The sequence below is a fragment of the Cyprinodon tularosa genome, unplaced genomic scaffold (assembly GCF_016077235.1).
Source record: "Cyprinodon tularosa strain WSP-4 unplaced genomic scaffold, ASM1607723v1 ctg661, whole genome shotgun sequence".
Lineage (NCBI taxonomy): Eukaryota > Metazoa > Chordata > Actinopteri > Cyprinodontiformes > Cyprinodontidae > Cyprinodon > Cyprinodon tularosa.
Genome location: NW_024039409.1, coordinates 69,846 through 97,828, shown reverse-complemented (window position 1 = coordinate 97,828; position 27,983 = coordinate 69,846). Strand labels below are relative to the sequence as shown.

General features: G+C 39.4%; 1 protein-coding gene across 2 annotated transcripts; it reads right to left on the bottom strand.

Moving 5' to 3' along the window:
• Window positions 1-245: 245 nt before the first annotated feature.
• Window positions 246-27,983, bottom strand: LOC119771276 (rab11 family-interacting protein 2). 2 transcript variants are annotated; one of them, XM_038267125.1, is made up of 6 exons: window positions 27,805-27,983; window positions 24,829-25,396; window positions 12,857-13,263; window positions 9,486-9,843; window positions 7,100-7,175; window positions 246-528 (listed from the first exon to the last, which is right to left on the bottom strand). In XM_038267125.1, exons 2-6 carry the CDS (start codon window positions 25,179-25,181, stop codon window positions 304-306), a joined length of 1,419 nt encoding a protein of 472 aa, XP_038123053.1. In that variant the 5' UTR covers window positions 25,182-25,396; window positions 27,805-27,983; the 3' UTR covers window positions 246-303. The 2 variants fall into 2 exon arrangements, with proteins under 2 accessions (XP_038123053.1, XP_038123054.1); XM_038267126.1 differs by having other exon boundaries at window positions 24,829-25,196.

Sequence of the window (27,983 nt, the reverse complement as noted above, 5' to 3'; positions counted from 1 at the left end):
AAACAGGCTCCATCTCATCGTCTTCCAAACAGAACTACAACCATAAAACACCGGTTTGGAAGCACTAAATCTGAAACTTAAAGTAAACCGATGAAGCTTCTGTCTTTCATTACCTTAAAATATGCAGCAACACATATGAAAAGTAACAATCAATGATCTTCAACTGCAAACAAAATGTTAAAGTCGTTCTAAATCAAGCTGCTTTGATTCAATCAGTCCTGTAACACCTCGGCCACAACGCGTGACCCCCCTCTTCAACCTTTATTGGCAACGTTTCATCCAGTTGTTCTTTTTTTTTGGACCCTACTTTTTAGAAAGTTTACCAGCCTTCTTTTTTGGCTCGTAGGGTGTCCGTAAAATGCTCGGCGTCTCCTCCATGACGCGTACCAGCAGGTTATCGATGTAGTCTTCCAGCTCCCGGATGTGGGCGTCTTTCTTCTTCACCACTTCTTTCTGCTTGATGAGTTCCTGGACTACTTCCTCAAAGGTCAGGTTGCTGTAGTTAGCGGCGCTCTCCTGGGAAGCCTCCTGTTAAAGAGAAAAGCCGAATCATCGAACAGCCACTTTTAGGGGTGTAAATCAGACCCATCATGGCGATTTGATTCAGTATCGGTTTCCTTACCCAACGATTCGATTATTTTCGATACTCAAGAATATACCACGATTCCATTAATTGATTTTTTTTTGTTTTCAGGCTAGACAATGTTTCAAATTTGAAATAAATCAATGAAAGCTGTAATATCATTTATCATATTTTATTTGAGAAACAACAGCAAATAACAGAAGTAGAGAAGTTCCTATTAAAACCTCATTCACTGAAAAATAATAATGCCTCTGCGTTATAGATTCTGCAAGGCCTTGCATCAAAAAATACTGCACAAAATCAGTGCAATGCAATACCTCGGCTTCAGACGTCCCCGCCCCCTCCACAGACGCTCCGCTGCACCTCTCCCAGATTGTAGCTGATCGCAGACAGTGCCGCAGACAGGAGGCCGGCTTGTTTTGTTTTATGACCGAAATTGCGGAAAACAACTTGTGAAGTTTGACCCGCTAGAAGAGAGAGGTGCGCAAGAACGCTGGGACCCTTTTCCCACCTGGATCCCAGCTATTTTTCACCGTCATGTCCTTCCGTTGTCGGACAAACTCGCCTCCACTTCCTCACCGCCTCGGCCGTATCTAGACCCACAGCGTGTAGCACAGTCCACGCTTCAATATTCAGCAAAATTCAAAATGTCTGTGTCAAGCTCACTACAACACACTGCTGCAAGAGTATAACCAGGAAGCGACGTAGGAGGGCAAAATAGGTTTAGCGCCACCGCAGCACGGGAGTCAGAATTACGCCCAGGAGCAAATGGATAAAAATAGACCGGAGGGGGGAAAAAACATGAATCGATTCTCTTGCAGACGTATCGATGCATCGGATCGTCGGCTGTTGGATCGCTGGATCGATACAAAACGATATTTATTTGCACCCCTAGTCACTAAGGACATTTCTCAATTCGAGTACGGACTCGTGTCCTCGCAAGGTAAGTTCTTCACAAGAATGCAGGAAAGTCTGGACTCTGAGAGAACGCAGCATAAATATGGATCAAATGGAACAAAAGCGTACTCGTGACGTCACCACACGCTCGGCTCTTCTGGAGCTGCATTTCACCTCGTGTTATTAATAGTCTCTTGATAATAATAAATTATTACTTCTTTTCATTTAGTGGGGGAATAATAATTAACAGTCAGATAACAGGGTTCCTACAGCATAAGGCAAGTTAAGACTTTTTAAGACTTTTTAATGCCACTTGAAATAAAATTTTAAGACCAAATTCACAAGAAACACAAGAAAAACCTGCTTGCGGCAATTTAACCCAAAGGTTCATTTTAACATAAACCACTGCACTAATGTTTCAAATTTTGAAAAGCTTCCCATACAGGAAGAAAGCTAAAAACACACAAATGACAGATATATTTTAACAATAATTGAACTGAATTCACAAACTTAGTTTTACCAGGAAACAAAACAAATCAGTTTTAAAGCCACAACATAACCAGTGCTAAGTCTTTTTTGCAGCTATTTTTCTTTGTATGGTTTTCTTAGTATGTTTGATTTGGTGATAAGTGGAGGCGTTGCAGAGACAAAGGTGGAACAAAACTGAGAAATACCGGCTGTTTCTCTGTAACTCCATTTTGACGCTTTGTGTTTCGCGTTTCGCATGCGACTCCACTGCCTTAATTCCCATAGTTCTGAGCTTGAATGACTTCTTGCACTAAATCCACTAAGCCTCATGTATGTTCCCTGGTTTTAGCCGTGGAGAAAACTCTTGGCTGGAGACAATTTTGGTTACATTTAAACTTGCTCATATTTTCCAGACAAAAAGTTAATGGTGCATCTCGCAAATGTCCCGGCCGCAACAACGCTTTTATTGGTTCCGCTATCGGGACGGAACCAATAATGGCGAGCCGTTATGTTTTTCAAATAAAAAAATAAAAAATTGTTAATTTTAATGTTTTATTTAGATTACAAAAATAAATCGTAATAAAAATAATCCTATTTATGATGTTTTAAAAATTAAGACCAACGAAAGACTGATTTAAGATATTTTAATACCAATTAAGGCCTTAGTTTTATTTTGAAGAATTCAATGCCTTTTAAGACTTTTTAAGGACCCACGGGAACCCTGGATAAACACAAATCGAATGAACATTTTGCCAAATAAAAATAAAAAACCCACCATCAGAGCCAGCGGTCCTTCACATGTGGCTTCTGCAGCGTGGCTAATGTTAGCCCTGGCTGTTAGCCTTAAAGGCCCGTTGGTTGCCGCAGTCCTCTCAACATCCGAGCTTTTTTTTTTTTTTTTTTTTTTTTTTAAATATGCACTAAATCAGTTAATGGACCATATAGTGACGCTTAAAAGTATAATTTTCGTACCTTAAATGATCTTAAACATACTTTTATTGATCAAAGTCAACAGAAAAGAGAACTTTTAACTTAATACTCTGTGAGCGCTCCATTGAAAACTGTGCATGCTGGGACAGCTGTCAATCTCAAGAACGGACAAGTCTGTGTCACTACCCGATCTGTCCTGTGCCATCAGCTCAGTTGCACATCCAGATATACACCCGGTTCGCCCCATATTTTATGTAGTTGAAAAGATCTAAATTAAGTTTTTCCCTCCCCAACAACAGTAAACGTACCAAAATATAATGTGTTAAAGGTTAGTCATGTATTTTCTGAGAAAATGAATGCCTTAAAATCCTGTTTTATCAATGGTCTCTGCCCGATCTGCACCGGAAATGGAATTCTACGCTACTTCCTGTGGCTAACTTTTTCAGCTTTGGACATTAACATAAATCTAGTCTTTTTGGGTTTTATGTTTTCCTTTACTGTTAACATTATGGTATATAGGGTGTAAACTAAAGAAAGAAACAATTAATATGCAGATAAATATGGTTTAATCATATTGCCGGACTGTCCTGAGCATGTCTGATGATGATGTCAGAGAAGCTGTTTAACGAAGAAAATGTAAAAAGCATCAAAATTGCCTCAGAAAAGTCATAAAACATTTTTAAAGATGTGTATTAGTATTCTTTAGAGAGTTATGGAGAGAAATAAGTAATTCTAGTACCAAAATTACATTATTCATGGACACAAGAGCATGTGAACGAAGCGGCCAAATTGCTCCGACCTCGCTCAAATGTTCTGGGGAAGGCATTTTCGGACATTTTCCCTTCATGTAATTATGCCAGGACCCTGGAAAATATGGCGTTTGATTTAACAATGTAACCGATACATGTGGTATTTAACTGGCTGTCACACCGTTTTCCAGCTGTGAACGTAACACCTCACATCGGAGCGAACTGGAGCGGAGCGAAATCCTCGCTCTGCGCTCCACCATATTTCTTCTGCTCACATCCTCTGATGGACATACACTATATTGCCAAAAGTATTTGCTCACCTGCCTTGACTCACATATGAGCTTAAGTGACATCCCGTTCCTAATCCATAGGGTTCAATATGACGTCGGTCCACCCTTTGCAGCTAGAACAGCTTCAACTCTTCTGGGAAGGCTGTCCACAAGGTTTAGGAGTGTGTTTATGGGAATTTTTGACCATTCTTCCAGAAGCGCATTTGTGAGGTCGCACACTGATGTTGGACGAGAAGGCCTGGCTCTCAGTCTCCGCTCTAATTCATCCCAAAGGTGTTCTATCGGGTTGAGGTCAGGACTCTGTGCAGGCCAGTCAAGTTCATCCACACCAGACTCTGTCATCCATGTCTTTATGGACCTTGCTTTGTGCACTGGTGCACAGTCATGTTGGAAGAGGAAGGGGCCAGCTCCAAACTGTTCCCACAAAGTTGGGAGCATGGAATTGTCCAAAATGTCTTGGTATGCTGAAGCATTCAGAGTTCCTTTCACTGGAACTAAGGGGCCAAGCCCAGCTCCTGAAAAACAACCTCACACCATAATCCCCCCTCCACCAAACTTTACACTTCAATTCAATTCTTTTATTAAGGGATAGCCCCTTGAGATGATCCATCTCGTTTTCGAGGGGGTCCCAAGAACAACAGAACAACGTTGCCGGCGCCATTTTTGTTGTTTTGTACACATTCTCGCGTGATTTATTTTAACAAAAGCCGCGTGATTTGAAAAAGCCGCGAGATTTTCTGCCAGATGGCGTGATTTTTGTCCGGGAATTGGCGCGAATTAGACACACCCACCACTCAGATAACCCTAGATTAAAAATTATCGGTCAGGGATTAGGAAAATTGGCATAATTGTATGCCATGCGCTCCACCATATTTCTTCTGCTCACATCCTCTGATGGACATATATCTGTTTGCGCAGGACGGATCGTGCTTCCAGGACGGATCGAGTAGTGACAGTCTGCTCTGATGCATGCTCGGTAAAGACGGAGGGGCGAGAACAACATCCGGGGACTTTGTCCGTTCTGAGTCTTCTTTTTCTTGTGAATTAGAACAGTGCACGGGCACATGAGAACGCACAAGTACACATATTGAGAAACGCCAAAGACAAGAACGACAAAACCAGTCTTTACTTTTGATAATTAATGAGAGAGAACATGGAATATATATTTCCAAGTCTACATAAAAAAGATAAGGCAAAGAAGTAAAATTTTGACATAAGTGTCATCTCCGTAATTAGCAGTGTTGGAAATAAACAAAATCGAGGGCTTTTACTTCCGCTTTAAATCTTCATTCAGGGCTTGATCTTAACCATTGCCCGATCGCCCAGGGCAAGTAGTTTTTATTGTCGGGAGAGTACAAATTTCATTGCATTTGCCCACCGGGCACAAGTACACATATTGAGAAACACCAAAGACAAGAATGACAAAACCAGTCTTTACTTTTGATAATTAATGAGAGAGAACATGGAATATATATTTCCAAGTCTACATAAAAAAGGTAAGAAAGGCAAAGAAGTAAAATTTCGACGTGAGGAATAAGAATCATCTCCGTAATTAGCAGTGTTGGAAATAAATAAAATGGAGGGCTTTTACTTCCGCTTTAAACATTCATATGTCCATGAAATGAACAGCAGACGTGTTTTCAAATGTTTAGGAAGGAAGAGCTCAAACAAAACTGAATAATTCATTTTTCTTTAGTTTGAGGGAATCTAATGGAGATGTTTGAGAAAAAAAAAGCCTTTATTTGAGAGAAAATGGCAAGCAGCATGTTTCTGTAACTAAAGGTCAGATTAATTAATAGCAAAGCAAAGGTCCAGTGAAGCTCAGTTCGGCTCTTTGAGGACAATCTGTTTGGAAAAGGAAGAGAGGGACGGTATGTGCAGATCATGCTCAGCGGCTATGAGACTGGCTGTAATCGTTTTTAATTAGGGACCACTTTATCGCTTCAGCGCTGGGCATCCTCCCACAGACGGATGGAGCAGCCAAACCCTTCACCCTGTTTAAAATACCTCACTTATCAGCTTCCACTCCCGGTGCACCATTCAAGCCTCCGCGGCTGCTGGAAAGACAATGCAGAGAGACCTGGAGCGGCGTATCTTATCGGCTCTGACAGCAGAAAGGCTACTGTGGGGCAACGCCGACCCCAAATGAAATATTTGCAGCTGAGATTAAACGAGGAAGGTTTCAGGAACAGAGCTCGGTAATCTGTTCCTCGCACAAAAACAAGCGAGAAGACATCTCCCCGAGAGATACGTCACCAGAACCACCTGAGATGGAGCGGGAGAGAAGTCTCACGGCATAATAATGAGCGGGAGCTTCGGCGGCTGCTGACAAAGGCCCGGAAATGACCATGAACTGGCAAAGTAATGATGACCAGTTTTTCTCCGATCAGTGGTGAAAAGGAGATAAGGCGCTCACTTGGCATTCTCCAGTTGTGTCATTACAGTTTCTAATGAGCTCAGCTTTGAGAATCTAAACGCTGAGCTCTTTGAAATCTCTCACTGCCCTCCCTCCCCCTCCTCTGTGTGGTTAATTAGGGCCTTGAAGCAGAGGAAATGGGAGCTGCCATTTCTGGAAGGCACAGCAGCACGCATGGGGTGGGGGGGGGGGGCACATGTGTGGATACCGACAGCCCTCAACACCCGCAAAACTAGGTGAGGAAAGCCATTATCAGCATTCTCCTTCTCATTTAGGCATCACTTTAGCTACTGCCCCCCCTCCTTCCACTTCTGCTGTGTAATAGTCTGGGATTTTATTTTATTTTCTCCTCCAGTTTGAGATACTTTAAAACCAGTTTGAGCATTAAACACAAATACGGTACCAGTAGTTAAAGCGATGCATGTCATTTCCATCAATTGTCACAATAAAAACAGAGCAATTACAGATCAGTGAGCGACCGGCGCAGCTCTGAAACTTAACACCTTTTCAAATTATGACCCGATCAGACACGCTGACCGACGGGTGCAGCTGCTAATTAGCCCAATGGCACTTCTGAGTTTTCTGAGGCCTTTCCTGATCCATGTCAGCAGCTGCTGCGTCAAACAAAACTCTCAATTAAGAAAGATGAACGTGAAGGCAGGCCGTGCAATTACTGGGATCATTTATCCAGCAGGTAAAGCTGACAACTGGCAACAATACAACACTTAAAGAAAAAAAAAAAAACTTTTTTTATGGACTTTCTTACATTTCTCTTGCCAAAAAAGTCCTTCCTCTTCTTCTGGCTGAAGATGCCGTCCTCATGTCCGCTCTGCTTTTTGTCACTGAAACAATAAAATAATGCACCATATCATACATTTTGTACGGAAGAGGATTAGGGCCACTGAAGAAAAAAAAAAAGTAAACTGATTTTTAAATTTTATTTCAGTTTAACATGGGGAAAAAAGTCAGAATTCTGAGAAAAAAGTCAGAATTCTGAGATTAAAGTCAGAATTCTGAGAAAAGTCAGAATTCTGAGAAAAAAGTCAGAATTCTGAGATTAAAGTCAGAATTCTGAGAAAAGTCAGAATTCTGAGATTAAAGTCAGAATTCTGAGATTAAAGTCAGAATTCTGAGAAAAGTCAGAATTCTGAGAAAAAGTCAGAATTCTGAGATTAAAGTCAGAATTCTGAGAAAAGTCAGAATTCTGAGATTAAAGTCAGAATTCTGAGAAAAGTCAGAATTCTGAGATTAAAGTCAGAATTCTGACTTTTTTCCCATACTATACTGAAATAAAATAAAAAAAAAACAGTTAACTTTTTTTTTTTTCCAGTGGCCCTAATCCTCTTCCGTAATTTTGTCATCTCATACACATCCATCTTAATTTAATCAGATTATCCTCATAATTAAAATAAATTATGCATTTGTTTACTAATAAAATCTACCCATATAGTGGAACTAATTCTATTGAGAAATCATCAAGCGGAGTCAAACTTTATGTGAACGTTACAAACTTGTAGAAGAAGCTTTTCTAGTCAGGCGAGATCTGAATTTAACTTAATGCTCCAAATGTGGAGGAAAAACTAACTCTGGAGCCTCTTAAATTGTGTGCGGAACATGGTGGTGGCAGCGTCATGCTGAGGGGATAGGAGAATGGATGTGGCAATGCAAAGGAAAATCTTGGACGAAAAAACAATTCACCATTAAGCAACACAACAGCCTTAAATATGCAGTAACACTAGAAAAAAATCGAAATCTACACAAGTAATTTTTTCTTAAAATAAGTGCATTTGTTCTTGGATTGAGGACTTAAAAGAGAAATCCTGCCAAATTTACACTTAAAATAAGAAAACACAATTGCATTGTCTTATTTCAAGTGCATATTATCTAATTATCTTACTTTAAGAGTAAAAATACTCATTCCATTGGCAGACTATTTCATTTACCTTCTCATATTAAGGGCAAATACACTTAATTTAAGACATTTTACGTATTTAGGATTAGAAAGTCCCGATCAAAGTTCAGACCTATATCAAATTTAAAATACTTGTACCTAAAATAGTTTCCATCTAATCAGTGCAAGCTTGAATTTGTCTATGGAGGATAAGAAGTGCCAAAATTAAATAAATAAATACAGCATTAAATAAATAATTAAAGTTAGGGGCCGGATATATAACACTTGATTGGTCACCCTGCACATTAAGGCGAAGCAAATCGATTACAGAGACTCCATTCGCGTTAACCCCGCCCCCTAACTTTGATGGGTGAGTTTGACAGATTCTTTCAATGGTTTCGATGCACTGCGACACAGGACCATGAAATAATTAAATGCACACTGAAATAATTATATATATTTTTAATAAAAAGAAGATGTATTTTATTAAATTAATGACACATTTATATATTTAATTCCTTATTTATTTAATGATTTACACATTTAATAAATTGTTTATCGCTGTATTTATTTATTTAATTGTGGCACTTTATATTAGTGACGTGGTTTTAATTAATGAATGACACATTTATTTAATTCCACATTTAATTAATTATTGACACATTTAATTATTTATTTAATGCTGTATTTATTTATTTAATTTTGGCACTTTTTATCCTCCATATTTGTCTAGTTATGCAAAGTCAGAGGAAATGTTGAAATGAATATATTAATGCTCATAAAGGGGGTGGAATGAATGGATAGGTGCATGCCACACTTTTAAGATAACTGAAAATGTCATGCGATGTACGGAACTGATTTGTTTTGGTCTCTAAACGTGAAAAACATAAATCGATATGAATTTATTGTCTCAGAATCTCACTGTGGCTAAACTAATGAAACCTGCTTAATGAAGTAAAATACACAAACAGTGGTGTGACCACTGAGCTGGTGCTTGATAAAAGCAGCAGTAAAGATGATGGACTAGTGGCTGCAGAGATAAGTGGTTAATTGGGGGGTCTATCTCTGCAAAGGATCTCATTACTGAAACTCAAAGCACTTTGTTATCAAGCCCAGCCACTCCAAAGAGCCACTAATGACACCTTCCGCTGATAAACCACAACTCAGCCACAGCGTCCAACAGGTCTTTATGAGGACACGGCAAACAGACTCTACAAGCTCCAAGGACGTGTTTTTAGTTGTGAGGAATAAAGCGGACTACCTGGTTTTGCAGTTGAAGCTGAACGGGTTTGTGTCTGCTTGAGAGTCGGCGCTGAAGGGGTTGGGAGAGCGCAGGTCTCCAGAACTCCCCGAACGCCCCCCGTTGCTGGCCTTGCGGCCTTCCTTCTTTCCCGTCACACGTTCCAGTAGGCTGACCTTCTCCTTTTTCTCCCTCCGCTCCGCCCGGTCCCACGGCTGTTGCCCCCGCTCACCCTCAAATGGGTTGCGGTTGCGTGGGAGCGTGGCATACTTCTGTGGCAGGGCGTCACTGATATCAGTGAAAGGGTCACTGTGTGCTTCTCCGTCCTGGTATCCTGGCAACTCGCTCTGGGAACGCCTGTGAGGGCCACCTGTACTTCCTGAAATCAGAAATGAAACTTCTAACTGCTGCTGTGATAAACAAGACCAACAGCTGGACACCTCGTTAGGAAGGCAAATGTTTAACACCAGGTGCATGTTTACAGACGCCTGCAGAAATAAATAAAAAGATTATCAATAAATTCTTTTCAAGCCGTCTATGTCTAATTAAATACAGCTGTCCACATAAAGTGAATCTGCAACGTTTCTGTGATATATAAACATTTCAACTCTGACAAACCATTTTGAAATCTTATTTCCCACCCATAACGTGCTTTTTAACATTAAAATCCACTGAATAGTAAATAAATCTGAGGTAATAAGCTGATGTGTGAACATTTGTTCAAGCACCTTTTAATTTACTATCAGAATTCAGTTTGTGAGTTTAGAATAGAATTGAAAATCCCTTTTTTGTCCCATAAGAGGAAAATTCTGGTGTTTACAGCAGCAAGAAGATTATAGAAAAATGGTCACACAAATGTGGAACTTAGAAAAGTGTATAAGAATAACATAATAGTGAAGAGTTAAAAGATAAAATACTGTACTGTAAAGTGTTTTAACAATATAAATACTGTGCACCTGGAGAATAAATAACCAATATACAGCTATGGCCCTTTTTACAGTAATGGATATTTAAAAACAGCAGCGACATCAGAGATGTGGAAAATGACAGCAGCATGTTATTTAACTGACTGAGTTAGAAACTGTGCAAAAATCAACACGAATGTAAAAACTTATTGAGGTTGTTGGGAGCAGTGATGGTTATTAGGGGTGAAACGGTTCACAAAATCCACGGTTCGGTTCGGTTCACAGTTTTGTGGTCATGGTTTTTGGTTCGGTTCGGTATATGTTGATTGTTAGCATGACATGTTGGTCGTGTTGCTGTTAGCATAAACAAAACGTGTTGCACAATGCTTGCACACTGTTGCACTTTTATCCACAACTTTCTTTCCGCCGTCATCGTAGGTCACTCTAAATGCAAAGTGGTCCCATACAGCAGACCTATAAAGTGCTGCTGGCGCGTCTTCCAACTCCTGTTCTTTCCCACTCGCCATACCCACACAATTCTCCACAACACAATTTTTTTCTGCTACACCCGGCTACGCTGCTTTGCTTCTTCTTTACTACTGTTGGTTGGCTTTGGTCGCAGTACCGCCACCTTCTGCTCTGGAGTGTACACGCTTCGCCTATGAGAAAAAGGAGCAGCGCATGAACCGAACGCAACACACGCGAATCGAACCGGGACAGTCGAACAGACTAAAAAAGTCAGAATTCTGACTTTTTTCTCAGAATTCTGACTTTTTTCTCAATTCTGACTTTAATCTCAGAATTTTGGATCTTAATGTAGATGGGCACCATGAAGGAAGAGATGTGGAGCACTCAGCTTCACTGACAAAGATGTGAGTTGTTTGAGGTGGCCAGTGACACATTGGTGGAAAATGACGGAATTAGGCAATTTTTTACGTGCCCGAGGGGTCCCCTCATTAATGGAGGAGCAGAAGGTCATTAAAACAAGAGAGCTAGTCTCTAAAACAGACATGGCTATGGCTTGATGCTAACATGTTTGTTATCTGTCAGAATTCTGAGAAAAAAGTCAGAATTCTGAGATTAAAGTCAGAATTCTGTAGCCTGGGTGCCATTCCGAACTTAGTCCCGCCCACAAGGTTTGAGGTCGGGAAGTTCAGTCTGGCATTGCTCCAGAGTAGCGCGAGTATGATCGCCCACTCTCTGGCGATCCAATCAAATTGTCAGGGCGGGCTTTATACGATGATGGACAGATGAACAGTAACGTAATCAACCACGTGACCAAAGCGCGCTTGGGTGACAACAACAATGGCTGCCGCCGGAGAGTTGAGGTGAGTAGATTCTGCTATTAGGTCTGTTCTAGAAGATATCGACAGCAAATTAATTTTAAAAGAGGAACAGAGAAACGCGATCAAGGCTCATCTTCTTATTCTAGGCGTGAAACTGCACGCTTTGATTTTTGTTGACAACAACTATGCCTCGCTTAACATACGTCACGCACTCCGTTGCTCTTATTGGTTGTAGGTCTATCCAATTGAGTGCAGAGGCATTTTTTTTCCTGGTTCGTTCAAAACACGACCTATAATCACAGCTCTATGGAGCAGTATCAGACTCATATTCTGACTAGAATTGAGTCGGACTACGTCAGGCTAAGAATTCCGAGATTAAAGTCAGAATTCTGAGAAAAAAAGTCAGAATTCTGAGAAAAAAAGTCAGAATTCTGATAAAAAAAGTCAGAATTCTGACTTTTTTCTCATTCTCATAAACCGAAATAAAATTAAAAAATCAGTTAACTTTTTTTTTTTTCCAGTGGCCCTAATCCTCTTCCGTATCAAGCTGTCCTCTATTTGTTTTGATTTATCTTTCTGTAATATGATCATTCTGGTCCTTTGTAATCTTCATTTAAGCACGGAACAACTGTTAAGACAATCCCACCTGGACAGCTGAGCTGAATCAGATCTGCTACCTTTGGTGAAGCAAACAGGTGTAAACCAAACAGAGCCCTGAAACTGAATTTAAAAAACATAAAAGCTTGCCAATAGAGGCAACGAGGTTACTTCAGATGTTTGCAGTATCTATTTACACCAATAGATAATGCTTTTCTTAAACTAAACAGAACAACAGTCACCTTGTGGCTCTGACTGTTAAACCAGATGGAAACTCAATGGCACAAAGCTGATCTACTAACTAGGTTCATTCTGGGTTTGTGGCTCTAGAATAAACAGAATAGATAATTCATAAATATGCAAAAAAAACTAACATTCTGTTAAGTACATTCTAAACAATTTATTATTCATTTTTTCTGTATTATTAATCTCCAATTTCATGGCTAATGGTTCCTAAATTGGATCGTCAGGGTGTCCCTATCCTGCAGATCTCAGATGTTCAGTACCTGCATCATATCACTCAGTTCTGCACAAACCTGCTGATAATTATTTAATTGAGGTCAGGTTTATACAGGGAATCGTTTCAAACGTTGGAGCCTCTTACCTCTCTCCTCTATGGAGTTCATGGAGTCCAGTTTGGGTCTAAAGTGGGACCCGATGAGGTCAGACATGGAATGGGCCGCAGAGAGCTTCTGGGCGCCAGACAGCAGCGGCCGCTTCGCCTTCGTTTCTGGTTTGGCCTCTGGCTCGGAGGCTAACGACTGGTTGCCGGACTCCGAGTCGCAGACGGCAGATCGAGGCAAGATGGCCGAAGACGTGTCACTGTAGCCGCTGTCGTTTTTGCGACCTTTGACTTTGTTTTTAAGCTTTGAAAAAGGCGAGCGGGGCTTCTCCTTCATGGAGAGGTCGAACATGCTGGCCGTCATGTTGTTCCTCATGAACTGAATACTGACTTCGATTCGACCTCGCTCCTTCTTCTTCTTCCCTGGCTTGGACTCCAAGGAATACCAGCTGAAACGGGAGAGTAAGAGGCTTAAGCTCGGCAGATCCAATGACAGAATTCATATAAAAAGAGCGGGATTAATAGAGTTCAGCTCCAACAACAAATCCCTTTAGTTGATCACAAGTAATTCAACCTAATTCATGGAGACATGCATAGAAAATAAGAATGTGATACAAGTCTTTACACAACCAAACAGAAAAAATGGAGAACGGAGTCAGCCTTGGTTCTAACATACTCTCTCTACTTCTTAATAGACACAAATGAAGACTAATTTGAGCTGAATAATCCAAAAGCTGCGATTCAAAAGGTTTAATCGTTTCAACTTTTATGACACAACTGAGAGCATCGTTTATCATTTAAAAAGGATAAACATTATTCTTTGAAATTTGAACAGAAGAACTAGCCTCCTGAAGAATAATAAAAGGCCATTTTTGCGCTCCTGTTTGTTTAACCCTTCTGCTTTTTCAACTGGAAATAATGGGATTTTCGCCTTTACTAGGAGGGAGGGAAAAAAAAATGTGGCATTTGCACAAATCTGGCCTTTGTTCAGAAATCCAACGACAAGCAACTGGGAAACTGCAAAAACCACATCACAGGGCGACAGAAGTTCATACATGCTAATGAGACATATGCTCTGTTTATGGGGCTTGTGGTAGCATTCATTAGCAAGCCAGCTTCAGGAACCAATGAGCGTTTATAAATGTTTTCTGTCTGCGTTCTGAGGGCCTCTATTATATTTCAGACCAAAGCTGCACATCATTTAAACCACAACTGTCATTTCGGTTAGAATGTTTGCGATATCACAACCCCAGAAGGATAGCTTGGAAGCCATCTTTGGGCTGTAATATCCAAAACACGTACAGCTGATACAGATATTTGGCTGATGGAGACGTCACGTCTTTGTGGTGATGCTAAAGAAAGAGAAAAGTGAAGAAAATATGAGTTAATCTAACATCAAGCATCAGAATTTCATGTTTCCATCTCCAAATAGCAGGAGCAACGAGTCAACAGCCAGACCCCTAAAAGGTGACTGTAGTCATTTATGACCATAAAGCCTATCAGCTAATGAAAGCTTTGTTTAACCACAGCTTTGTGTCCTTGACAATAGAAAGTTTGACAGTGGATGATATGTGTAGATAATAAAGCACCTCTTCAACGTTAGCCTCACCAGTGATGAGGAAGACCTCCTGCCGTGTTCCAGTTGCAAAGAAAACAGTCTTTAATGTCTATAGATCTGCTGCCCTGACATCCCACATCATGAAGGTCATAGAGAGACTCCTGTTGGTTCATCCCAGCAAACAAACAAGCAGCTATCAAGACCTCCTGCAGTTTGCTTATCGCTGCGGAGTTAAAGATGCCGTTTATTCTCCAGGTGCAGTTTTCTTATATTGTTAAACCAGGGTTCCTACAGCATAAGGCGAGTTAAATTCAAGACTTTTTAAGACTTTTCAATGCCACTTGAAATAAAAATTTAAGACCAAATTCACAAGAAAAACCTGCTTGCGACAACTTAACTCAAAGTTTTTTTTTAACATAAACCACTGAACTAATGTTTCAAATTTTGAAAAGCTTCCCATACAGGAAGAAAGCTAAAAACACACAAATGACAGATATATTTGAACAATTATTTAACTTTAGCAGGGAACAAAATAAATCAGTTTTAAAGCCCCAACATAACCAGTGCTAAGTCTTTTTTGCAGCTATTTTTCTTTGTATCGTTTTCTTAGTATGTTTGATTTGGTGATAAGTGGAGGCGTTGCAGAGACAAGGGTGGAACTAAACTGAGAAATACCGGCTGTTTCTCTGTAACTCGATTTTGACGCTTTGTGTTTCGTGCTTCGCATGTGCGACTCCACTGCCTTAATTCCCATCGTTCTGAGCTTGAATGACTTCTTGCACAAAATCCACTGAGCCTCATGTATGTTCCCTGGTTTTAGCCATGGAGAAAACTCTTGGCTGGAGACAATTTTGGTTACATTTACACTTGCTCATATTTTCCAGGCAAAAAGTTAATGGCGCATCTCCCAAATGTCCCGGCCGCAACAACGCTTTTATTGGTTCCGCTATCGGGACGGAACCAATAATGGCGAGCCGTTATTTTTTAAATAAATAAATAAAAATAAAAAACAAGGTAAATTTTAATGTTTTATTTAGATTACAAAAATAAATCATAATACAAATAATCCTATTTAAGACGTTTTAAAAATTAAGACCTACGAATTACTGATTTAAGACATTTTAATACCGATTAAGGCCTTAGTTTTATTTTGAAGAATTCAATGCCTTTTAAGACTTTTTAAGGACCCGTGGGAACCCTGTAAAACACTTCACAGTTCAGTATTTTATTGATTATCTTTTAACTCTTCACTATTATGTTATTCTTATAGATTTTTATAAGGTCTACATTTCTGTGACCATTTTTTCTATAATTTGTTGCTGCTGTAAACACCAGAATTTCCCCACTGTGGGACAATAAATTAATTTTCTATTCTATTCTATTCGCCTGCTTCAACAAACCAACCGTCAATTCATTCATTAATCCTCTACATTTAACACAACAGAGGGTTTCAGTCAGAGGCTTCTCCAGATTTGCTGTAAGACTGATCGCTACATACAATAGCAGCCATTGAAAATTTCCCCACTTTCCTTGATGAGCCCTTGGCTGGTCCCCTACAATTCCTTTTTAAAAATCAATATTTGTACTAAAATATTCTTTCTGTCATGATTTGTGGACATTAAGATCTAAAGAGAAGCATCATCTCCTGGTCAGACCCTGATATTTAGAGAAAACGTGGAGACAGAGTAAAAAAATATGCAAAAGGGGGTCACTCCAGTGGCTGGGAGTTGGAGGGAAGTGGGCTGCCATTCGGCTGGCGTTTGACTGGGAAGGGCCATTTTGAATGGCTGCTACGGTAGGAGCCCTTATGCCTACATCTATCAACATCTTTGAAAAAACAAAGATAAGAACAATGAATATAGTTTATATTAAAGTATTTTTAATTCAAAAAAATATTGGTTGGGGAAATCAGGGCAGAAACTATCTGAATGGGGCCAGCGTTTAATCAGAGTTTGTGATTCCCCATTGTGTTGGATTAACGGCTCACCAAAATTGCTTTTAGATCTCTTTGTAGAGAACCAGTGTGTTGAGTTTCTAACCTAGAGCATCCAGGGAACATTTCTTCTGATTTTCACCTCATAAATAGATACAGCACAAGATAAATCCTCAGCAGGAACTCAAACGCAATTAGGACTGAAAAATTTAATGGGAATAATCGTGATTTATCGATTATTGAAATAATCATCTGATTTAGTAATCTGTTAGGGATGGAACGGTTTATGAAAACCGTCCGACCGTTCGGTTTGACTGTCTCGGTTCGATTCGTGAGCTGCTCCTTTTTCTCATAGGGGAAGCGTTTACACTCCAGAGCAGAAGGTGGCGGTACTGCGACCAAAGCCAACCACCAGTAGTAAACAAGAAGAAGAAGAAGTGGAGCAGCGTAGCCGGGTGTAGCAGAAAAAAATCAGTTGTTGTGGAAAATTGTGTGGGTATGGCGAGTGGGAAAGAACAGGAGTTGGAAGACGCGCCAGCAGCACTTTATAGGTCTGCTGTATGGGACCACTTTGCATTTAGAGTGACCTACGATGACGGCGGAAAGAAAGTTGTGGATAAAAGTGCAACAGTGTGCAAGCATTGTGCAACACGTTTTGTTTATGCTAACAGCAACACGACCAACATGTCAGGCTAACAATCAACATATACCGAACCAAACCGAAAACCGTGACCACGAAACCGTGAACCGAACCGAACCGTGGATTTTGTGAACCGTTATAACCCCTATAATCGGTTAAGCTTTAACTGGAGTGTAGAGACTCTAAAATATGCCCTTAGCTGACAGAGACCCACATAGGCCCCGTCCACACTAAGTCAAAACGAACACGAAACGCTAATATTTTCCAGAACATTTGTCGTAAAGACGGAGAAGTAAAATAAATGTGATCGTCCACACGAATACATGAAAACGCTGCAAAATGTATGCCAGGCCTGTAAGTGGCGCTGTGGTGCCAAAGCAAAAATAGGCGACGAAATGTTGGGCATGCGCACTAATATTTATACATGGTTGCCCTGCGGGTCCATTTTCGTGGTTCAGTCAAATTCAGGTGCTGAACTATGTCGTCGATATTGCTCTGTTCTTCCTGGAGATATTCCAGAAGAAGAAGATTCTGTTGTAAGCCCGACAGCAGGGTGAGCAGCATGAGCAGCAACCATTCAAAACAGTACGGCGCCATTGTTGTTGTGATACTGTGTCGCGCATGCGTGTTTAGAGGCGACGCTATGACGCATGCGTGTAAAAAAAAAAAAAATGCGGTTAGAGCTTAAAGATGGAAACGCGAAAACGGCGTTTCAGAATCTTCCCACTCTGAAGGCTGAATAAAAAAAAGATTGTTTACAGACCCGCGAAACGCCGGCTTCGTGTGGATGAGAGGCTGGTTTGGTGAAAAATTTGTGCGTTTAGGCCAGGGTTTGGCTTCGTGTGGACGGGGCCTTAGAGCAAAAATATGTAAACATAAAAAAAAAAAAAAAAAAAAAAAAAAAAAAAAAAAAAACATTTTCGTCTATCAGTATGCTCTATCCAGAACTCCTTAAGTGGAAACGTTTTAGTTTCATCTGGTTTAATTTAGTAAAAAGCCTTTTTTAAAGGGCCTTTATCTAACAGATCATTAATAGAAAAAATAATCAACAAAATAATTCCGTGGCTCTTAGCTGCTCTGTGCTCACATATATATATTTTTTCCATAAATTTATCCAATCTATTGATAAAAATCGATTAAATATGCCCTTTAAGGAAGTGTCTGCAAACTGTATCTTAATGAATCTTGAATATCATCAGAACTTCCTTCTGGAATGACTGTAGACGTTCTAGTCCAACAGTTATGTCTTTATTTTGAATGATTTGTTTAAGTACTTTTCAAAGTTATTCTTATTAGTTTAATAATAACTGAACTTTATTGATCTCACATTGGAGAAATTTACCTCTGCATTTAACCCCTTGGGGAGCAGTGGGCGGCGCCTGGGGAGTAATGTGGGGTTAAAGGTCTTGCTCAGGGACCCAGAGTGGAGGCTTGCTCCCTTCTCAGAGCACAAGCTTACTGCTCTAACCACTAGGCCAACACTGCCCCTAAAATACAGTTTTTACTAACTGTGGTGTAAACTAAGCCCTGTGCACACTGGGAGTCCTGTCAGGAAAGGCCTTTCTGGGGCTGATTCCCAGGCTGCGTCCTGAGGCTGATCAGCAGCCGCAGCCCGCCGCCGCCGCCTTGGGGGCCGACCGAGGCAGCTCCTCAAGGCTAAGATAAACCTCCCTCCTGTGTTTGGAGCTACAACCTCTCCTACTCAGGCCCAGACTGCTGGGAAACTCCTCATAATCAACAAACACAGGTGTGCGATAATTACGAGCCGCCTCCTCAGATACCGAGGCGGGCTTTCCTCCTCAATATGTCAGCTGAGAAACGGTGCGGATGGGCCGCGGCGAACACAGACCCACTGTGTGGATGTGGTATCAGGGGTCCCGGCAGCATCATCAGGCCGGGCAGCGGTGGGGGGGTTTACCGCAGCAGATCCATTACAGAACCTCTGCAGGAGAGGTGCACAGCCTGGAGGTGCATCAGTTCAGACACCTAAATAAATACCAGCGGCCGACGCTGATTGTAACATATTGTCAATCTGCCTACTGATGGACGAAGAGGAAATGTGCTAATGTCTTTCCATGATGGGACATGCGGCCATCTAATTAACACCAGATCCAGTTTAGTCAGGCGGTTGACGTTTGTTTTAGAGCAGGCTAAGGAAAGTCGTGTCAGGCCGGCTGGTTGGGCGAAACTTATTTCAACACCAGTCAGGAAATTAGCAGAGATCAAACCGGGTTCCCATTTCCCACAAGTTCTACCCTTAAGGTTTAGAGGAGCAAACTCATTTGTTTTAATCAAACTCAAACTTTTAACGCAGAGCTAAAATCGGATTAATCGATTATTAAAATAATCAAATTGATCGAATCAAATTGTTAATTAGAGTAATGGAACGCAGACTGGAACAGTCGACCTGCCTACAGCTGTAATTAAGACTAAACTCTACAAAAAATATAAACATTTCCCATTTAAACATCTTTTTATAAACTGTAATTTCCCTCTGGGATTATTAAAGTATGTCTTATTCTGATTCTGATATAAATATATTAGAATAACATGAATATGTACAGATAATGTACATATTTTTACAATTTTGTCACTTAAAATTCATATAAAATTGTCTTTTAATTTCAAATATTCATCCATTATTTTAATTTCCTTAATTTTTTTCTTTTCAGATTAATAAAAAAACCTGTAGATTAACAGATTAGTTAAATAATTGGTAGCAGCAGTAAATTTAATGCAAAAATAAAAAAAAATAATAATTGTTTATGCGCCAAAACACCTAACCTCTACATGGACCTATTTTTTGTTGAAGATAACACAGAAAAGTGACACATAGAAGCTGATATAAACTGGTTTACTTAAAAACCCAGACTATAAAAGTGCGTTTTGGGTTTTAATTCATTTAATGAACAAAAAAGGAATAAGACTATTTCTGTTTTTTTGACTTCCTGATCAAGGCGTTGTTCAATTGCAGCCCACATAAAGCTGAGAAACTATTTACCAGAAATTCAACAGAGACAAAACCCCGCAGAGGTTCAACCGCAGGCCTTCCAGGCTGTAAAGAACAAACGCGACTGCATTTTTTTTTCACACAAAACAAAAAAAATGACTCTGCTGGGAGTGACTACCTAAACATGTTTGGCCGGCTCCGCTTGTTCCAAGTGAATCACTGACAACTGTCCCTTATTAGGCTAAATACGCCGTCTTGACAATAGACACCAAGTCATGGCTGAGCTTCAAAGAATCTGCTGTCAGCAAGCTGGAAAAAGAGAAATTAAAATTGCAAGAGTGAGCAAAAAAAAAAAAAAAAAGTCCCACTTTAATAGTTGTTAGAAACATGCTGCCTTACTGGGCTGTGAACCATCAAAAACAGATGTTTAAAATAAAAAGAACCTGTAAAACAAGTGTGTGACGAATATACAAGGTCAAAGTGACGGTATTTATGTCCTCTGGTGAAGAGAAGCCGGGTCACGAACTTATTAAAGGACAGAATTAAACAGGCGAGTCACTGCGAAATGACGGGGAAGTCTGAAACGGAGTTAACACATGGGGCAAATGTGACTAAAAAAACTGATTTAGTCGATGCTTTAAGACCTCGTGACGAGAAGAGAGGAGAAAAAATATTCCCATTTCCTCTCAAAGGTCTGGGAAACCAAACATTGTCCCCCAGATCCCAGGATTTCAGAGAGGATCCGGAACGTTCAATATTCCAACTTAGTGGGATTTGAATGAAGGAAACTGAGTGACTGTGATGGTATGAATGGGGTAAATTAACGCTTTCTAAAAATATTTTTATTATTCAAGATCATTACAATGGAAAAAAACTAAGACTTAATGAAAAATAACCGATCATTCAACAATTTAATCATTTGTATGTTTATTTATGTAGCTTCACCTAAAAATTGAGAGCTATATTAGACAATAAAAACAGGAAACTAAAAATAGTTTTATAATTCAAGATCATTACGATGGAAAACTAAGACGTACACATTAATGAGAAATAACTTCAACAACTTAATCATTTATATGTTTATTTATGTACAGGGTTCCTACAGCATAAGGCAAGTTAAATTCAAGATTTTTTAAGACTTTTTAATGCCACTTGAAATAAAAATTTAAGACCAAATTCACAAGAAACGCAAGAAAAACCTGCTTGCGACAACTTAACCCAAAGGTTTATTTTAACATAAACCACTGCACTAATGTTTTAAATTTTGAAAAGCTTCCCATACAGGAAGAAAAGCTAAAAACACACAAATGACAGATATATTTTAACAATTATTTAACTGAATTCACAAACTTTGTTTTAGCAGGGAACAAAACAAATCAGTTTTAAAGCCACAACATAACCAGTGCTAAGTCTTTTTTGCAGCTATTTTTCTTTGTATCGTTTTCTTAGTATGTTTGATTTGGTGATAAGTGGAGGCGTTGCAGAGACAAGGGTGGAACTAAACTGAGAAATACCGGCTGTTTCTCTGTAACTCCATTTTGACACTTTGTGTTTCGCGTTTCGCATGCGACTCCACTGCCTTAATTCCCATTGTTCTGAGCTTGAATGACTTCTTGCACAAAATCCACTGAGCCTCATGTATGTTCCCTGGTTTTAGCCGTGGAGAAAACTCTTGGCTGGAGACAATTTTCATTACATTTACACTTGCTCATATTTTCCAGACAAAAAGTTAATGGCGCATCTCCCAAATGTCCCGGCCGCAACAACGCTTTTACTGGTTCCGCTATCGGGACGGAACCAATAATGGAGAGTCGTTATTTTTTTAAATAATAAAAAAAAAAGGCAATTTTTATGTTTTATTTAGATTACAAAAATAAATCATAATAAAAATAATCCTATTTATGATGTTTTAAAAATTAAAACCTACAAAAGACTGATTTAAGACATTATAATACCAGTTAAGGCCTTGGTTTTATTTTGAAGAATTCAATGCTTTTTAAGACTTTTTAAGACCCGCGGGAACCCTGTATGTAGCTTCACCTAAAAAAGAAGTGCCATATTAGACAATAAAAACAGGAAACTAAAAATAGATCCATGAGAAAATAAACATTCAACAGAAAAACAGTTTGAAAGGGAGAGCAGAGTAGCTGCAGTTAAAAAAGAAGTTGATCAGTTTTTTCGGCTTTGAGAAGTTAAGAAAATAATTTCACACTTTCATTACTAAACTTAAATGTATTTTATACAAGGGTTGTCATGATACTATGTTTCAAACTCAATATCGATGCCCAAGAAAAAAAAAATGTATACTCGATACTGTGGGGATAAAAAATGCAAATAATTGGAGGTATAAAAAGTGAATTTATCAACATAAAAAACTCAATCTTTTCAATCTTTACATGCATTTTGAGCAGAAAAGAATTCTAGTTAAATATATTTGCAAATAACCCAAATATGAAATAGTTTGAATATATTTTAATCTAATCTGAGGTAGTATTCTTTCAATGTAAAAATGATCCAAAAATAGAAATTAAAGCTCTAAAATGCATAAATTGATCTTTATTTTTTTTCATCTATTTGATTGTTTTATTCAGGTGCATCCTCCCATCGCTCCAGGACATGGAGACGTGCGGCCGATCCCACACACCCTGGACGCAGACTGGTGGAGTCCCTCCTCTCTGGCTCCATAAAGTATAACTTTTCTCATCACCTGATTCTTTATTTTAGCACTAAATACCAAAGTAATTGATTAACAATTAAGTAAAATATGACAGAAAACAGAACATCCAATTTTGCCAGCCTTACACTGTTTACATTACTATTGGTTTAGTATTAGACTTGCACTTTGCCCACAGATCAGTTAGGTTCATGACTGCAGCTTACATTTTTCCTCACTGCTACCGAGTTTGTGCAGGAATGTTTTATTTTACTGCTCCAACACTGCTGGTTAAAAAGGCTACACCAAACTTCTGACAACATGAGATGCTTTATAAATCTTGTCTATTCATATGTCGCATCACATTCCACTGCAGAAAATCCATATTTTGTTCCAGTTGATTAGTTTGTATGGAGCATTTTCAAACTTGGAACTGCAGAGAACCTTTATAGGTTTGCTTTTTCTCTTCTTTTTCATTTTAACTCTATTGTTTTGGTTTGGTTTTAAACATCATATTTCAACAGATCTCTGTGCAGAGCAGGCCTTATGAGAGAGATGAGCAGCTTAGTCGCTAAAACAGCAAATATTTTAGGGCTGAAACTATTTAACAGATTAATAAATTTTTCAAATAATCGTGAACTAATTTAGTATTTAACTAATCATTAACTGGAGTGGAGAGACTGTAAAACACGCCTTTAGCTGAGAGAGCAACCCACCTTGAGTAGCATTTATAAAAAAAAAAAAAAAAAGTAAACATTTTGCATTTAAAATAAAAAAACAAAAAAGAAACCTTTTCATCTATCAAAATGCCAAAGGCCTCAAGTGGAAAAGTTTTAGTTTTACCTGGTTTAAATTTATAATAATGTTCTTTAAGGAACATTATTATTTGAAAAATATAATCGACAGATTAATCATTTTGCAAAATAATAGTTAGTTCCAGACTTAAACTATTTCACAGAAATTATTACAAGTAGGTACAAAAAAAATACTTGATTTATTAGGCAAAAAGTTAAAAATCAACACATGTGGCCGTTTAAGTAGTTTTGCAAAGCTTGGAGATGAGAGAAAGCTGTAATTCTTATAAACGGACTCAGTGGGGCTGCAGCAGAAAGCATTGTCACATCACGTTTAGAGAGGGACTGACTGGGGGTGTAAATAATAATCGTTTTGTATCGATGCATCGATCCAACAGCCGACGATCCGATGCATCGATACGTCCGCAAGAGAATCGATTCATGTTTTTTTTTCCTCCGGTCTATTTTTATCCATTTGCTCCTGGACGTAATTCTCCTTCTGTGCTGCGGTGGCGCTAAATCTATTTTGCCCTCCTACCTCACTTCCTGGTTATACTCCCCGCAGCAGTGTGTCGCAGTGAGCTTGACAGAGACATTTTTAAATTATGCTCAATATTGAAGCGTGGTCTGTGCTATACGGTGTGGGTCTAGATACAGCCGAGGCGGCGAGGAATTGGGGGCGAGTTTATTCCGATGATGGAGGGACATGAGGGCCAAAAAGAGCGGAGAGCCAGGTGGAAAAAGGGTCCCAGCGTTCTCGCGCACCTCGCTCTTCTAGCGGGTCAAACTACACGAGTTGTTTTCCACAATTTCGGTCATAAAAACAAAACAAGCCGGCCTCCTGTCTGCAGCACTGTCTGCGGTCAGCTACAATGTGGGAGAGGAGCAGTGGAGCGTCTGTGGAGGGGGCGGGACGTCTGGGGCCGAGGTATTGCATTGCACTCATTGCACTGATTATGTGCAGTATTTTCTGATACAACTTTTCTACTTCTGTTATTTGCTGTTGTTTCAAAAAAAAATAAAAAATTAACGATAATACAGCTTTCATTGATTTATTTCAAAGTTGAAACTTTGTTTAGCCTGTAAGGTGTAAAAAGTAAATAAATAATAATAATAATAATAATAATAAAAACGTGGTGTATTCTTGAGTATCGAAAATAATCAAATCGTTGGGTCAGGAAATCGATACTGAATCGTATCGCCATGATGGATGTAATTTACACCCCTAGACATTAGTACTTGTTCCAGAAAGTAGAACCACTGTTTAAATGTCAGAAAATAAAATTTAATGTGTAAATAGAGTGAACATTTGGGGGCATCGATGCACTTATTTAGAATGAATATGTGTCCGAGATATTTTATAATTTCAATCTCACAGATTTTGGTGTGAATTAATGAAAAGACTCAATTAATTTTGGCTTGAATCCTTTAGCACTGATAAGAAATCTACATTTAAATAAAAAATAAAAAAAGTAGTGCTACTTACTCTGTTTTCTTTCTTTGCTTGTTATCAAATATTTGATTGAGGTTAATAGTTTTCTGGCCCAGGAATTTGTCCATCCCCACCAAGGAGCGATGCATCACTGTGAGAGACAGCAGGTAGACTTCAGGGTTCCCCTCCAACAGCAGCCCAGGTAACTCGAAGGAGGCTTCCTCTCTCCAGACGGGGTTAGCCGCCTTCTCTGCCACCGACGTGGAGTACTTCTCCTTCCCCAGCTGGATGATAGTGTAGGCATCGTTGGTGCCGTTTTTGCCTTTGGCCTGTAAACCGCTTGCTTGGAGAACAGTGGCTTGGACATGGGTTGGAAACCACTTCTGAGACTGCTCAGCCAGCGACATGTTTCTGACAGAAGACTAGTCAAAGAAAATAAATGACATATAATTTAGACAGCTATTTTAGTGAAATCGATTTGCGAGAAGCATGATTTCCTAAAGCTTCTTATCCATGTCAGTTTGGTCTACGTAACTATGGTAACAAGCAATGACGAGTCTGACAAACAGAGCACGCCTCATCTTCTATTAAATCATCGATGTCCAAGCCACTGCCGAGTCATCTGCAACAACAGAAAGAAAAAGCGGAGAATCAGGACATTTCCCAGAACCAAAGCATGACTCATGGAGGCTCACCTGGAGCATTTATATTGGATCTTATCTCAACTGGAGCCAACAGAAAAGCCACAGAGCTTTGTCTGCATGACAATCAAAAACAGTAGCAGAAGTAAAGCAGACAAAGCGACTATCGGATCCATTCTACAGATGCATCCACTGTGTTTTTTTCTATTCAAATAGTCCAACATTAACTCCAACTATCTAAATCATGCTGTAGTTGGACTAATAACATAAAATATAAAAGTACTATTATTCCTTGATAGAGGCAGTAGTTTTAAATAAGACAGAAAATGAAGGGATTAAGGATTATCCCAGTTTATGCAACAAACAAAGCACACAGTCTTCCTGATTCTTCTGATATTTACCAAGTTCAAAACCCAAGTCTGTTTGCAAACGATGCTTTCAAGGACGATGGGGGGAAAAAAACAGCTTCTGAATGTTTAATTCAATTTCTTTTGAACAGGTTACCCATATGCACAATGCAACGTGGGGAAAACAATATGAGAACAAAGCAATACAAATCAAAATAGGATCTTTGGCAAAATGGTGCCCATCCTATCAATTCAGAACTTCGGGGAAGAATTTGCCAGATACACCAGACTAAATGTGAGATTAAATGTGTAATTTAGTCTGGCCCCGATGAATGAGACATCGGAAGATTGTTGATGAGAACAACCCGTTGTTTTTCAAACCACGTCTGTGCCTATTGGCCAACGCTCTGACCAATGAGGGCAGCTGATTGTGATGTAGTAAGCGCAACAGAAAGCTGGTGGGGGAGCGTAAACAAACAGCCTGTCGGTAAAACGGCGAATACGTCCTCCTTAAAAATGAACGACGTTTCAACGAACACTCAAAGTCTAATCCTTCCAAAACTGATTCCAAAGCTGAGTCCAACTGTTCAACAGTTGTTCCCATCTTCCTTGTTGTGCTTTCTCCAGCGTTTTTGTCGCTGTCATTGTACCACAACGGGGAAATGTAATCGCTGCATGTTGACCAATCCCTTTGGGGAGCAGTGGGCTGCCATTGTGTGGCTTTCTCAAGGACCCAGACTGTAGGCTGTGGGGATCAAACCACGTATTTACAACCTTCTCAGAGCACAAGTGCACTGCTCTAACCACTAGCCCAACATTCCCCAAAGCTTTTATCGAACATTTTTGTGATGCATGAAATCATCACTATATGAATATTATATTATTGCCGTTAGATTAATTCATGCTTGAGTAAAATATACTGTAAAAACTAAGGATTTCAGAGGTCACGGTTAAATCCGGAGCCAGCTCCGTCAAGGGTCAACTGACAGCCATGTGAGAGTCATTAATAACTCCAAGGTTCCAAGCAGGACAATAAGTTCATGACTAAGGAGTGTTTGGACGCACATGTGATCACCTCCCTCAGATGGAGGATATGGAAACTCCTCGTCTGCTGTCTCTGTTTGTCCTTTAGGAACGGATAAAATAAGCTAAATGTCTTTCAGGCGACGAGTATGGGCAGTTATTAGTGCTTTAACCAAGATAGAACGGCTTTCATGCACTAATGTTTAATTTTGTTAAAAAAAAAAACACACAACTTTTGTTGCAGGGCAGTGATTTAGTTACAGAACAGTCATAAATCAACCGAATAACTGAAATAAATGAAATTATGTTTGAATTTTAGGTTATTGTCTAAAGGAACCTTAGGCCTGTTAATTTTACTCCATAAATGTACAGATTATTATATTAAGGGAAGGACATTTGGGTTATTCTTTATTCAGCTTAAACTTCATGGCATTAAGCAGAGGAAGAGAAACTGAACTAAAGAATCCTTCTTCATTTAAATTATTTGATATTACAATGATTTTTTTTCATTTGTTTCATTCTAGAGAATAAAGAAAACCATATACTTGTTATGAATTGGTATGTTATTAAAAAAAATAGGTTGACTACTTAAAAATTAATCTCTTAATACGTTTTGCTGTGATTTATTTCAAGTATAACTTGTCCAACTTTGTTCTAATTTCTCATTGTTAACTTTTTTTCTATTTTTTCCTATAAAAGAACGGATTTAAATTAGATTTAGAGACACAAAGCTGTTTCCATATCAGCAAACATGATCCTAATCACTGAGAGCACAATGTGTAAACTGATAGAAAAACACCTGGATAATCTTTTTTAACCAGTAAAATTTAATAAAAAGAAAACATTTTCCATTAAAGCGACATTAAATAGAACTAGTATCTCAAATCAAGGTTAAAAACCTCGAAAAAAAGCAGTGAATAACGCATTTTAAACTGATTTAGCATGGTGACTGCTAGTTAGGCTGGAGCAGGTTAGCTTCTAGCTAATGAGCATCCCAGTCTCTCCCACCAACAGCTTACCTCCGTGTCATTTCCACAGACCCCACACGGACATTCAGCGGCTCAGCCCACAGAGGAGGAACCCTCACATGCATCCACGCGCTCCTCTCTGCGGCTCTGACCGCCGCAAACCGCCGCTGAACGAGCTGTTGTTGTTGTAGGAGCGGCGCATTGCTGTCCGGACAGCGACGTGCTTCACT

Coding starts and splice junctions, on each gene's coding strand:
- LOC119771276 (XM_038267125.1), bottom strand. CDS start 25,181: ATGTCGCTGGCTGAGCAGTCTCAGAAGTGGTTTCCAACCCATGTCCAA. Junction 13,264..24,828: donor AAGCAAAGAAAGAAAACAGA/GTAAGTAGCACT, acceptor CTCCCGTTTCAG/CTGGTATTCCTTGGAGTCCA. Junction 529..7,099: donor ACTTTTTTGGCAAGAGAAAT/GTAAGAAAGTCC, acceptor TCTCTTTAACAG/GAGGCTTCCCAGGAGAGCGC.